At 36.5% G+C, this 14,282-nt stretch overlaps 2 protein-coding genes across 7 annotated transcripts in view; one reads left to right on the forward strand and one right to left on the reverse strand.

The window, feature by feature from the left end:
• Window positions 1–9,056, forward strand: part of LOC108361646 (bicaudal D-related protein homolog) — a 33,317-nt gene extending 24,261 nt beyond the window's left edge. For 4 of the 6 annotated variants that reach the window (XM_017614319.1, XM_017614320.1, XM_017614318.1 and 1 more), the window contains exons 4-10: window positions 775–1,071; window positions 3,600–3,788; window positions 3,890–3,955; window positions 4,016–4,193; window positions 4,289–4,554; window positions 4,618–4,872; window positions 7,656–9,056. In XM_017614319.1, coding sequence (XP_017469808.1) covers window positions 775–1,071; window positions 3,600–3,788; window positions 3,890–3,955; window positions 4,016–4,193; window positions 4,289–4,554; window positions 4,618–4,872; window positions 7,656–7,808 — 1,404 coding nt within the window. In that variant the 3' untranslated portion in view covers window positions 7,809–9,056. The remainder of the gene's footprint in view (window positions 1–774; window positions 1,072–3,599; window positions 3,789–3,889; window positions 3,956–4,015; window positions 4,194–4,288; window positions 4,555–4,617; window positions 4,873–7,655) is intronic. The other 2 variants (XM_017614323.1, XM_017614322.1) reach the window with 1 other exon arrangement.
• An 846-nt stretch (window positions 9,057–9,902) lies between these two features.
• LOC108361653 (coiled-coil domain-containing protein 63-like) lies at window positions 9,903–13,970 on the reverse strand. The gene is given in 9 exon segments (XM_017614336.1): window positions 9,903–10,119; window positions 10,236–10,410; window positions 10,468–10,644; window positions 10,647–10,792; window positions 12,261–12,451; window positions 12,521–12,625; window positions 12,710–12,871; window positions 12,930–12,997; window positions 13,058–13,970. Coding segments are annotated over 9 exon segments (1,293 nt in total). The 5' UTR covers window positions 13,110–13,970.
• Window positions 13,971–14,282: the final 312 nt, after the last annotated feature.

The raw sequence follows: 14,282 nt of genomic DNA on the forward strand, positions 1-14,282 counted from the left end.
GTTCAAATGTTGTAGTTGTAATTTTTAGAGCTTCACAAAAACGCTTATTGCACGAGAACTAATAAAGATAGCCCCCATACCTTAAGGTAAGACGTATTCTACGTCAAAAAGAAAAACCACATCGCTGGCTTTCATGAAGTTTTTTGTTTTTAATTATACACGATTATAATACATGGTGGGGTACGACGTACTGCTGAGGGCGTTGGTAACCTTGTGCGGCAGATGAACAAGTGCAAGTTATTATATGAAAAACATGCTTTTGTCTTTTGTTATTAAGTATTATTTTCGCCATTGTTTAAGAGCTGAACTTTTACTGAAACTGATGCTCATATGTATTACAAAGACTGTGGTGCCACTAAGCGCTATGGAGTGTTGGGGATATGACCAAGTGTTTGAGCGAAGATGGTCGCAGTGGAACTTATTTGAAGATTTCTATTTAGCATTTGCGCTTTTATTAAGTACATAAATAATTTTAATTATATACATACATATGTATGTATGTAAATAGACATACATATGCATCTGTATATGTACATATGTACTTCTGTTTTAAACAGCTGAAACTCATATCTCAACTCGCCTAGGGTGACTCGCTTCACAAACAGTCATTCTCCATGCTAGGGCATTACCTCACACTTATCAATGATTCATAAGTTAAGACATTATTAACTAATTGTTTTACTTGAAATTAATATTGCTGCCAAACAGCATCACTTAATATACAACAAATTATTTACGTATCTATGTATGTATGGATTTTTTTCTCACTTTCAGAAATTGGAACAAGAAAAACATGTTTTACGTCAAAAGCTCGCCATTGCCGAAGAGGAGAGCGATCAACGTGTTCTCGAATTACAATCTGATCTCAATGAACTCAAAGATAAATTACAGGCACAAGAGAATGCAATACGTCAAGCGGAAAAGGAGAAGACTATACTAATCGATGAGTTGACACATCAGAACACGCGCCTCACTGAACAGATACAGGAAGCGCGCGCCACCGAACTGAAATTAATGTCGCAGATACAGGAATTAAAGGATCAGTACAATTATAGGAACACCAGTTTGCAGGTGAGAATCAGATTAAAAGTAATTTAGTACGATTGTTAGAAGAGCTTTGGGTATTAAAAACGGGCATATTAAATATTTTAATGCATTCTCACAATAAATTATGCGTATCCTCGAAGCATTGCCTTTATTTACCTTCGATATCCTTAAGTTTTTTGTTTCGTTGGCTCAATCACTGTCGGTTTTGTCCGGCTGAAACTTCAGCTTACGTAGATATTATAAGCTTGGAACCCTTTGAGTACCTAGCAGTAGAGCTGCAAAAGTATTGAAATTCGCCGTACTCCATATTTTCGATATTTAAGAGACAAAAACTCGATATATCGATATATGTGACCTGGTCTACGGAAAGGGGGCTTAGGTTAGGTTGAAGTGGCTGCTAGGCCCAGAGGGCGCCAGCACACTTAGGCCCGATCAGGGCCCATTGTGATGAAAGGGGGCTTAGGTGTCAAAAAATCAATTTTCACTTTTTGGTTGATTCGGATGGAAGATGAGATGCTTTTTCACGTGGTGAAAAGCAGAAAATCCTAACTTGCTTAGAAGTGTACTAAAAATGTAGAGAAAGAAGAGTAAAAATACGACAAAATATAATTTNACTGACGAAACGAGTTGCTTACTTTTAACAGCTTTTTCACAGAAAACTAGTTTTCGCACGTAAGCTCCCTTTTCGTAGACCAGGTCACATATATCGTTAATTTTGAATTCTATACTGTTAAACTGAAAAACATCTACTCATTCAAAAAATGAATAGAACCATTTACCAACAGAAAATTTTATTATACATATATACATATGAGGTACATACCTGTGTTCGTATGGAAAACTAGCTTATGTAGAAGGGCTGGATTTAGTATAAATCGGCATTCGCAGCATGCGATTGCGAATGACTCACAGGCACTGAGCTGTTGAACAAAGTTTGGCAAATAAACGTGCCAGAAATAGTTCCGATACTAGCAAGTCAATATTCTTATTAAGTCTCATCGGAAAAATTCTTGTCGTTTAAAGAATAAAGGGAATGCCGCATTATACTAAAGCCAGTCTTTCGACATAAGCTACTTGTCCATACAAACAAAGATATGTATGTATGTATGTATGAACAGTGACCCACACTCAAAATCACACAGTGATATTATCACATTCATTTATTCATTACTTTTTTATAAAAGTATAGCTTAATCTCTAGCAAAGGCCACATAAACCTAAATTGCAAATTTTTTGTTCAAAACCTAGAAAAAAATCAAAAAAATTTCTTAAAACTTGCGAACTTTTTAATAACAATTTCTATTAAAAAAAATTATATGCAGATTTGTAGTCTATTAAATCTGTCACCGATGTTGTTTGGCGCAAAAATAAGTAATGAGAAAATGGCTATGCCATACTCGATATCAAAAAAAAAATATCGATGTCTGCAAAAAACAAAACAATTACTCGATATATCGATACTGACATCGATATATTTGCAGCTCTACCTAACAGTATATGCCGTTATATTCAGCGACATCCGGACCACCACTAGAGCACAAGGCTCACTCAGGCTCAACCCCAATCGTACTACTGAGAGACAATCGCTTTAGAAAACATTTATTCTCTCATGAGAATGATTTCGTGGACCTTGCATTGAATGTGGCTCTTTGCGAGTGGTTGTAAGGACCTATAATCAACGGAGATCAGGTAAAAATTTAACAATGTTTCCAACCCATAAGAGAGTTAGCCAAATATATGTAGCTCTCTCTGATATTAATTGGCAAAAAACTCTTTAAGCTTGCAAGTATAGAGTTTCGTATACACCTGGACGAGCCTTTTTTTTGACAGAAATGTCGAGCTCATCGAGTTGTCAAAAGCGAATTTTCTACTTCTCACTAACCGGAATATGATCTCCGTTTTCAAAATATGCACAATGAGTTATGTATGTGAAATCTTTGCGGCTAGAGATGCGGTAGAGTTCACTCGTCGATTCCTGTTTGATTATTAAATAAACATTTTTAGAAGGCTCGGATATTAAAAACCCCCCTCCCCCCCCTTGACGGGCCTGCCCGTAGTATTCTGGAACAAACTGCCATCATCGTGGCAACGAAAAATTACACTTAAAATGGTCTATACCGAAAAAATGTTGTCTCCAAAAAAAGCTTAAAAGGAATGACGCAAATTCATCAAATACATCATACTCCTACCCTGTGTGAAGCACCCAAAAACAAAAAAAAACTTTACGCTCAGTATTGAGGGAACGGCTGCTAACATTTGCCAGAAGGACCGCACTGATGAAACTGGGCCATTTAGTGTGGTCTGGGAATCAAAAGTTACTTAAGAAAAATAACCAGTCATCTATGCAAATTCACTAATTCTTACTATGCTACCTTCAGAAGATTTTGATTAAGGTAACCTCTTATATTAGCGACATGTTTTGCATCTGAAACCTTTCGGAAAACTCTTCTCAACGAATTTTGAAGATTTCGTTCCTTTGTCACTCGAGATTTAGCATGAAAATGACAAAGAGTTCAAAAGACTTTAATCAATTTTCTTCCCTTACTTTTCAGGAACACGTCCACAGTCTGGAATCCATCAAAACCGAGTTGAACCTCACAACAGAAAAACGCCATGATTTGGAGAAACGTTTACAGCAGGCACAGGATGAAAAAGAGTCGCTAACGTCGGCACTTGAAGAGGCTTCTGATAGAATACACATGCTAGAGAGACACGCTCGAGAGCAGGAAACAAAATTAGAGGTAATTTTTGATAACTTTTATCGATTTTTAACGACACAAGTAGTAAGTATTCAGACGCGTTAGTTATATAACTTTTTATGTTTTCACATTTCCCTTTATAGACTACACTGCAAGCACTTGAGAGATCTCAGCGTGAGAATAATGTGCTTAGCGAGCGTATAGGAGCGGTAAGTCTCATGCAAGTGCCCTAAAAGGTACGCTTTTCTAAACCTCTTGAATCACTACAGGACTCCAACTCTAGTTCGCATGGCAAAAAATCTTTGCAATTCGAAATGGAGTGCGATGAAGATGACTCAAGTTTTTCGGATGGTAAGCCCAGTCAAATATGCATTGAAGCGCGATCGGTCTACATACAGCTGAAATCACTGGTGGATTCGTTGAAAATTGGGCATGATGATGACTCAGGTAGGCGGAAAAAAAATATGTTTTAAATATATTGTCTAAGATATTTGTACTAAAACAAAAAGTATAAAACTGTTCTCCCTCTCTCTTTTTTATAGGTCTAAATTCAGACATATCGCTGGACTTGGAATCCATGGATAATACGATTTCGTCGTCAAGTCGCACCGAAGGCGGCAGTCATACTGAGGCTATAGAATTTCGTCCTGGCATGCTATCGGCTATGTCCGATGAGCTGACACGTCTACTGCTAAATCTCGATGCAGGCAACTTCAGGAAAATGCTCGATCAGACGCGCAATCTTGTACTGGAGCAAGAGGATGAGATCAAGCGTAGCCATCAATTGATACAGCAGTTGGAGGCGAAGGTAAAAGAGGGAATTGAAAGTGGTATTTCTAAAATATTAATGGCCCATTTTCTGTTCTACTAGCTCACCGTCACCGACGTGGAGTTACATAATGTCAAAGAAGAGCGCGATCAGGCGCGTGGCGATCTGATGGACAACAGTGATCGCGACGAATTGTTGACCAAAGCACAAACAGAACGTGATGCAGCGAATGAGCGACGCACAAAAGCTGAAATTGATTTGGCTAAGACGCGTATTGACTTAATGCAAGCCAATAGCCAACTGCTCGAGTCCATACAACAAAAGGTGGAGTTGTCGCAACAGCTGGAACAGTGGCAGGTTAGTCAGATGGATATTTCTTAAATACAAATCGGAGAATTAGAAAGTAGTTTCGTTAAAAAGATACAAGTTTTTACGGCCTCTGACCAAGTTGAAAAGGACTAAGAAGTAGAATTTGTTCAGCTCTTAAACCCAAATGACCCCATTTCGGTATTACGCAAGGACCCAACGAAACCTACGCACGCAAACTAATACACCACAGCGGCCGTCATTAATTTGTGGTCTTAAAAATCAGACTAGAAGACCGTCTAAAATAAAAGTGCAGTCTTTCATTGCATAGTTTCGCCAACGACTGAAACTCTATTACAGTTTCTGCAACTCTAAATACTTTGCCCTTGTCTCCATTTAGGAAAGGCATATATCTGCAAAACTTTGTCCAAAGTTCTTAGCATATTCACAATAATGAGACCGATACTCATCATTTTCTACTCTTCGGGTCCGTAACACGCATTTGACTTCTCCCCTTAATTAGTTTGTGTACTGGCAGTCTTTTGTCTCGGACAATTTCTCTGCTCTCTCGTTTCCTTGCATTTCGATGACAAACAACTTAGTTAAAGGGCATGACTATCGACTGAGCCCTTTATCAGATATCACTGTTGGAAAAATTACAAGTTTTTAAGGTACACAAAAAAAAAAACACTGGAACACGTAAACTTAATATTGGGTCGTAAATTATGGATCTGTATACCATTCTTTCGGATCAGGTACAACAACAACATCAGCTAATTTTCCCAAGATATTTTATTTTTTATGAAAAACCCCAAATTTTGAGAAGAAAAAACCTTAAAGAATAATGCCGAATTTCCACTAGGCATTGAAATGACAAAAAATGTATGCCATTTAAAAAATGCCAAATGAAAATGAACTTAATGACTATTTTTTTTAATGTAATGGCTAGATTATTTTTTAAGGCCCGACTTTGTCATTTGTCATTTTTGCCATTTAATACCTAGTGGAAATCCAGCATTACACATCTTTTGAAATTTTTTTCCATTTGTACTGAAGCCTGTACTTTTGCGAAAAATCAAGCTACTGACGATGAACAAGGATGCATAAATAGACACATTTTTAATGGTCAAATCAAAATGGGCAGTAATTTTTTGTATGAAATAGGAGCAGGAAATAATGTTACTTGTACACCGTATCGTACATAGCCGTAATCGTAAATACTCCTACATGGCATATGAGTAACACTTTCCATGTTAAAATTTAAATTTTTTTCATGCAGACTTAATTTAAAAAAAAAAAAAATCTTGGGGAAAATGACCTCTTCTACAAAAACGACAAACAGATCCCTACAGTGTATTTTCAGCGCTTTAGAGTCAGAGCTATGAGAGTCAATTCTTATAAATTCGTTTTAAAGACTCAATCCCTTGTGGCGATAAATTGCTGGCAACTGTTGCTCTCGACATTCAGGGTAGGCATAATGGACCTACTGGATGTTCGAGCTTAAACTTCGGCTTGCCTGCGCATAGTGTACTGCCATTTAGGGATGTAGACATACAAACATTGTTCGCTGATGGTTCACTGCTTGGGCAACAGATTGCCCGATAGTGGGTACAACGTTACCTGCGTTGGCAGAAATGTGTGGTGTGGTGTAGGCCTTTTCGGAGCGATCAATTCGGTGTTCAAAATTCGAACTTGTGGCTAGTTGCATTGTACTCGTCGGCAATATTTTGATCCGTCGACGCATTTGGGGTTGAATTTCACATTCAGTTTTGTACTAAGCCAAAAATCTTTCGCTAACCGAATTAAAAAGAAGATAAAAACGATTCGCCACAGAAACGTGACGAGTCGACCATTACTACCACAGGTGAATATTTATCCTTGAGGCTCCGCTAAAATGCAATCGAATTGTCACCTGACTGCAAACCATCCAATAAGCGAGGAAACAAGTAACTCCCCAAATTAGATGGAGAGTGTAGATTCGATACATCCTCTTGGTCTATATTCATAGTGTTTGGCGGAAACTAGATCACCGCATGTAGGATTGCCAATTCGCACCACGGTTTTACTGTTTAGGCAATACAAAGTATGCTCCTCAAGTTTTTATATGGAAGAAAAAGCATAGCACCTCAACGAAAAAAAACTGCCAAAAATCAGCGGGATCTTTTAGGAACTTCAAACTGGCACTTTACTATACAAATTTTTTCTAAAAATTCTGAATAACGAGTTTTAAATTTTGGTGGAAAATTTATGAATTTTTATAATTTTTGTACAAAATTTAAAATTGTGAATTATGTGGTTTCTGCTAGATAGTGGGCTACACTTTTCTAAAAAAAAATATAAGCGCACCATATATGTATGTATTGACAATTTTTTTTTTTCAATTTTTTGGCCTAAAAAGAAGTCAGATTCAAACATTCTTTTGAGCTTGGGGCAATTTTTAATGATAAATTATTATGGAAAATAACAACAGTTTACATTTGTAAACTCTTTTTTCAAACTGAAAAAATTGTTAAATATAATTCATTTTTGTGTTTTTCAACTTTAATTATTTTTTTTTTTGTAATTATAGTTTATTCTTTAACAAACACATTGTGCTATATACAAAAAAAAAAACATTCAACAAACGTTCGTGAAAATTTCGAGCTTTATAATTAGGTTTTGAGTATACAGTTTTGTAGTTCGAAACTTGTCAATATGTGATGTGCCTATAACTATGACACGAGTCGTATTCCAATCTTTTTTTTTGTAGATTTTGTTTAAAAAACTAACACGTTTTCGAAATGTATTATTCACTAACACAACTTCCAACCCTACTTTTTTTCTGTTCGTCATAGATGGATATGCAAGAGCTGCTGCAAGAACAAATGCGCTCGAAGCTAATCAACAATCGCAAATCGGCATCGCCAATACCAGCCAATACAAGTGCAGCCTCAGCGCTGGCAAAACGCGTATCCAGCTACAAGTTCTGGAGCTTATTTCAACGGTAAATTGAGCGCAGTCTAGAAAATCTACGCTACTAAATATAATTATACTTATGTAAAAGTTTTAGTTTAATGTATAAATTCTTATATGTAAAAGCAAAATATTCTTTTCTTATGATTACTTTTTAATATTTATATACAAGCAGTAAAATAGCAAGAATTTATACAACTACAAGCATATGTTGTAACGGTATAAAAACAAAACCTTATGCATTTTTATACTTATTAACACAGAGTAAAAAAAAAGAAAAATTAAAAAATAAATATATGTACGATTATTTATAAATATACTTCATCTTATGCTACTTGCTGATTTTTGTGGTCAAAAAAACTGTTGGAGACGTGACCTTCTAAGGTTTATGTATCTCACGTACGCTTTATTACATTTAAATGATAAAAAAAGAAGAGAAAAAGAGCAGCAAAAAGACACTAATCGTGCACTATTTAATAAAAGAAAACCCCATACACTTTAATTATAGTTTTAAGTTGCAAAATTACAAAAGAAATTTACATTTAAAATTGTCAATAAAATAGTAGCACTTTAGTCAGCCGCATTCCCAAATCCCAAAATGACGTATGTAGATATCCAATGAATGTGTGCAACTCAAGCGCCCAAAGAACACATATCGCTTTGAACCCAGAGAGCAATTCTGCAGTAATAGTAAGGACACCTTTTAAATATTATGAATACATTTTTGATTTCAAACAATTTATTTAATAATACACTAACACACACAAAAATAAATAATAAACAAAAATGCATAATTATAAAAAATACTGCAATTTAACACTGTATGTATTAGTAAAAGTTTAAACATTTGAAATCTAATTTTAATATGTATCTATATCATATAAACACAGATACATGCTTATCTGTGTTAGTATGTACCTACAACATAAATTAATTGTAAGTCTCTTAAGTGCATTATACATATAATCACCATTTACGTTCGCTTAACGTGATTGGTGATGTGATTGGTTAAATGTTTGATTGATTGATTGATTGTTTGTAGTTGATGGCAGAACTGGCGGACATTTTTTTCTTTTAACCAGTAAAAACAACAACAACAAAAAGACATTTCACCAAATGGAAATGTAAAAATTACTGTACAACGTGAAAGTTAAGCTTTAATTTCACATACTTGCCTTAACGCTGACAATGAATCAAAATTTTAAAGTCAAAGCTGAAATCTTGTTTAAAAAATCAAATAAAATTGTGCAAAATTTTCTCTTAAGATTTGTGTAAAATTAATTAACATAAATATATCTACAAATAAATAAATAAATAAATCTTCTGATTTCAATCAAATAGGAAAACTAAAATTTAACGCTTTTTACTACAAATTAGCGTATTCGATTATTCGACTTTTTTTTGGAAACTGGTTTGTGAGTAGAGGTATGTTTACATATAAATATAATCTCAAATAAAGCTAGGTTTTTTAATCACACCGTTTACACAGGAAAATCTCAGATTATTAGCCGTGAAATTTGTTGTACTTGTTATTCTCACATCTCAAGAAAAGGTTATGTTTCTTCTCTGTGCCACTGTGATTACTTTTTTCTGCTTTATTAAGCAATTGAAATATATTTCAACTTAATATTTTATAAAAATACCTTTACAAACCTCTTTTTCTTGCTAGCGTCCATTTTTGTTTGCTTTTACATTTGGCATTTCTCTTCTTCTTCGCAAAAATAATCAACAAAACTAGATTGGCCACCGAAAATTTACCGATTTAATCTGAGCTTATTTTATAATTACAAATTCTCTAATCTCTTTTTGTAATTACAGATCAGGGTATTAAACCCGAAAATGAGGATAATCTACTTATATGTAAACCTAGTTTTAATTAAAAAAGAGCAATTTGAAAAACCAGTTCCTTATTTCCAAATTAAGAAAAAATCGGTTTTATTTTACATATTTTCTCTAGTATTATTAAAAAAAAAAATAGCAATTTGAAAAACCGTTTCCTTTTTTTCCAAATTAAGAAAAACTACTACGAAAAATAGAAATAGCTTTAGGCTTAAAATTTGCTTTGAAAAATTCCACAAATATAGCAATCCTTTACCACACCCAAATCCGGCGCTATTAGGAGAAAAAAATTAGTTTTTTCCTTTAGCTGACTCTTTGATATTAAATTTTGGAACGCGATGTTTTCTAGCCAATATTTTAGTAGATGATTCATCAACGTTCATATTGCTGATAACGCTATTTATTCAACGCTCAATGACACCAACGAAAAGTTTCACATTATGCATTGTCAATACAGTCTTAGAGCTCAAAACATTCAAGATGGGTGCATCGTTGCAGGATAGAAGTCTAAAAGTGGAATTTAAGATCAAAGTGTAAAAAATACATAGTTTGTGATACAAAAATCTCTGCAGATAAGGCAATTTAAAAAAAAAAAGCTAAACAAGAAAACCATTTCAACGCACTTGAATATATGCAATATACCCTGCAACATTTCATCCAAACTCGTATGTAGCGTTAATTTTCTTTCATTAGCCTCTGCGGCTGCTAGTTCAATCCTCTCCAGCTCACTATTAAAATAATCCAAAGCTTCGGTGTTCTGCTTCAACTCCTTTTCTTCGTGTTCCGCCCATTGACGCTCTGTGGGAAGAAAGAAACTCACTTTCATCGACCAAAAATAAATCTCTAAATAATTACCAATTTCTTCACTCAGCTCCTGTGTTGTATCATTCAATGCCTCCACTTCGTGACTAAGCTCATTGACATAGTTAAAGAGCGCGAAATTTTCCTCTTCTTGTCGCTTGAATTGCGCTGCCAAATTATCTGTGTCCTCCACTGCATATAACTCCTTAATATCATCTATGATAGCGTGTCTTCCTCGATCTGCCTTTCGTAGTTCTCTTTCAAAACGAGTTTCTTGTTAGCCTCACGTTGCTCCAACTCGGGATTGAGACGCTTTTGACCTTTTATGTCAAAGAATTTCTGCAGCTTGGCATCGTGTTCCAGCCGGCGTTGCATTTCACTATGGGAGAAGGGGGAAGAAGAAATGTAAAGGGTTCTCTGTAAAGGTTGGAAATTTGATCTACGAAATGTATAGATAGTTCTGAATTTTTTCGTTTCAGATAAAAAAATCGTCCAGAAAGCTTCTATTTCGGGCAGTCTGAAAGAGATTTAATGATATGTAATTAAAAGCTTACCCAAGCCATTTCAAAAGTCAAAATTTTGCACATAACACATAAAAAAGAAAATACTAGTGGCATACCGACCTAGCCCAATGTGTTGTCAAGAGTTTGGTGTTTGATTGGTCTTTTGAAGTCTTTGCAGTTAGAAAACTTCAGAAAATAGTGTGTATGTATGCATGGGCGTAGCCAGGTAGGGGCAGGGGGGTGCTCGAGCCCCCCCCCCTAACTTTCAAATTTTCCTTATATATATATAAAATAGTACCCTGAAATTCCAGCAAATGTTCTTTGGGGCCAACAATGTACAGATATTTGCCGAGACCACTACCATCTTCATAAGCTCTCGACCGGTGAATTCGAAGTCATCTACAGAGTCCGGTGAGAGTCGAGTCATCTACAGAGTTCGTGAGAACCACGTCTCTCAGGTACAGTTTTATTCTGATTATTGTAGCCGGCTTAGCTCCATTTGTTCCGATACCATTGAAACGCACTATCTTGAGGCTTTACTTCGGCTCAAACAATCTATGCAAGTTCTAATAAGATTTCCTTATGTAGTACATCTAATATAACGCCGAACAAGTGGCAACCCCGATTTGGGTGGCAACCCCGGTCTCCTCGAAATGGTGGTGGTCGAAAATGACAGTTCAACTGTTTCCGGTGTAATTGATTATTATTCGATTCGTGCGATTCTGTTCACATGTGAAAGAGGTTAATCTTTAAATAAATTTGTCATCTGAGCCTGATTACACTTAAAAGAACTCATGTAACTTTTTTCAAGTCTCCATGCAACTTTCTATACCGTCCTAATTTCCATTTTCTTCGAGCTCGATTCTGAGCCAATTGTTAAAAAACTCAATTGCCTAGTTTCCAGTATTAAAATCTCTCATTAATACTATTTCCCAGGGAGCACCGATCCCTCCGCCATTATGGTGTCCTCAGATAGGCAGATTACGTTACTAAATCCTGGACTTAAACCATAAAATAGTACCGAAATGGCTGGTGAACAAATCTCTGCCGATAAATTTGGAAGTCCACAAAAACGATATTCACTTCCAAGCGCCTGAACAATCGTCCTCTCAATCATCCTACAGAGTAAGGATGAGGGTATAGGCCTCAAGGGTGAGACATTAGTACACCCAACTCATTCTCCTTCACACGAAATCCAATTCGTTGCCATTATATGGAGATCGATATGTATGGTTACTCAAGAAGCCTAGGTATCGCTGAGTTTTAGATGACAGCAAAATCAAACATATCTATCTCATTAAATGAATAGCTGGTGATCTTTCATGCCTCTACGCTACAACGTACCGATCCTGCAGCATATGATTTATTGAGTCACGCAATTTGCAATTCTCTGCCAAGACATCACTACACTTCTTATTGAGCACATCCAGACGATTCTCTAACTTGACGACACTCTTATGAACTTTGTCAATACTCTCCTCGTAACAGCTATCGGTGACTTCGTTCTTACGCAGACCATCGATTTCCTTTTCTACCTGGAAAGTGTTTACATTTTTTAAGTTTCTTATTATTCGAACGAGCTTTTAGCTTGCCCCAAGGCTGACCTTTTTAATGTGACCTTCCAGCTCCCATATTTTGACACGTTCACCTAGTAAAATTTGCTGCAGCTCTTGATTCTGTCCTTGCAAAAAACTCAAGTGCTTTTCTTTCTGAAAAAAAAAACAAGAAACCAGCGTCAAGATAACGGAAGACGTGTTCAGATATAGGAGTAGCTTATGCCAAGAACGTCTTACATTTGTATTCTTTCTAGCATGCGCTCCACCCTCTAGTGTAGCAATCTCGTCTTTCAGCTTTTGATGTTCTTGTTGCAAAACCGTTATCATGTGATTTTGTTTTTTCAGCTGCTTAGCTTTTTCTTCAAGTAAGGAGCGTAGCTCCAACTGCAGGGAGCGATGCTGGAAAATTGTGGAATAGTACGAAGTTTTCAATAAAAAATAAGGTTTTTTGATCTACTTGTCGTTGCAGTCTTTCCAATTCGGCTGCAGCCAATTGATCCAACTCATTCTGGTTCGTCATTATGGCTTGAGGGGTAGTTAAATATTTTAAAATTTTCCACAACTAAAAACCTAATCAGCTTTTACTTCTGTACATATGTATATTTTGCTCTCGAATGTTTATCTTCCATAAATACATAGCTATTTTGGTTGTTAGGGTAACAAAGGACCGCGTAACGAAGCCAAGCAACGATAGCAACAGGTCTTAGTCGTGTGGATAAATAGCTTAGCATGCAGTTGGCAAGCAATTCCGAAAGACGGAAATTGTATCATGAAATTCAAATTTATTGTTGTAAAGCCCATTGTTCTATCGTCTCCGGTAATCTCCGCCACAAAGGGATAAGAGGCATAAGTCTTTGGCAATCCAAGGGCGGCTCCGTTAGCTTGGCCACGTCTTTTGAATGAACACCGATGCTCCAGTTCTGATAGTATTAAACTCGGAACTCGCTGGTAGCAGCGGAAGAGGGAGAGCCCTACTGCGATGGTAATACCAAGTGGAGAAGGACTACGTTTTACTTGACATTTTCAACTGGCGTCCTTTCGCACAGAAACAACTGGCGTGCCTTGTTGAACTCGGCCAAAGTCACTTAGGCAGTTACAGCACCAAATAAGAAGAAGAATCCGAGGGACGCCTCATCATATGTTACGAGGATCCACATCTCTACGCTATACAGATAGAGGGGAACAGTGTGATTTTCTTTAATCATGACAGAGTCTTACTAAGTACTTAAATACTTAAGCAGTTCAAGGTAACAGATGGTCAACGAAGACTCTTTAATTCCAAGTAGTCGAAGGTCCATCCTACTTCAAAGTTATAGCTATCAACAGTGTCTCCTTTGATGAAAGATCATTAGTTTGGCATTATTCGTTTACCACCAGGCCTACCCGCGTTCCGGTAGTTGAAAGACATTAGATGTCTCAAAAGCTTTCATTGGTGCTAGTACGAATAGTCATGGAATAAAGCACTAATTAGGTGGCGCTCTCACCTTTGCGGTACAAAGTTTCAAAGAGGTCAAAGGTGTACATGATGGGTTTCGGTTAGGTCACCGAAACAACAGCTCTTGGTAGGGTAAAACCCGAGTCATTCTGGTCGTAGAACTGGGTGTCGTTCATATATAAGGGGGCGGTCCAGACATACAACGACCAACCACTGGACCCGACGACGTACCGACGAGCAATCTACGACATTCATAGGGAGTCAATCAACTGCAAATAGAGACCAGTGTTACCCTGACCCAGTTAAGGTCTGGATACTGCATCCTCGACAACTACTTGTTCAGACTCGACCCCAACATCTCCAATGAGTGTCCGG

The sequence above is a fragment of the Rhagoletis zephyria genome, unplaced genomic scaffold, assembly GCF_001687245.7.
Source record: "Rhagoletis zephyria isolate East Lansing unplaced genomic scaffold, Rhagoletis_zephyria_1.1 Rzeph_scaffold_00809, whole genome shotgun sequence".
NCBI classification, from domain to species: domain Eukaryota; kingdom Metazoa; phylum Arthropoda; class Insecta; order Diptera; family Tephritidae; genus Rhagoletis; species Rhagoletis zephyria.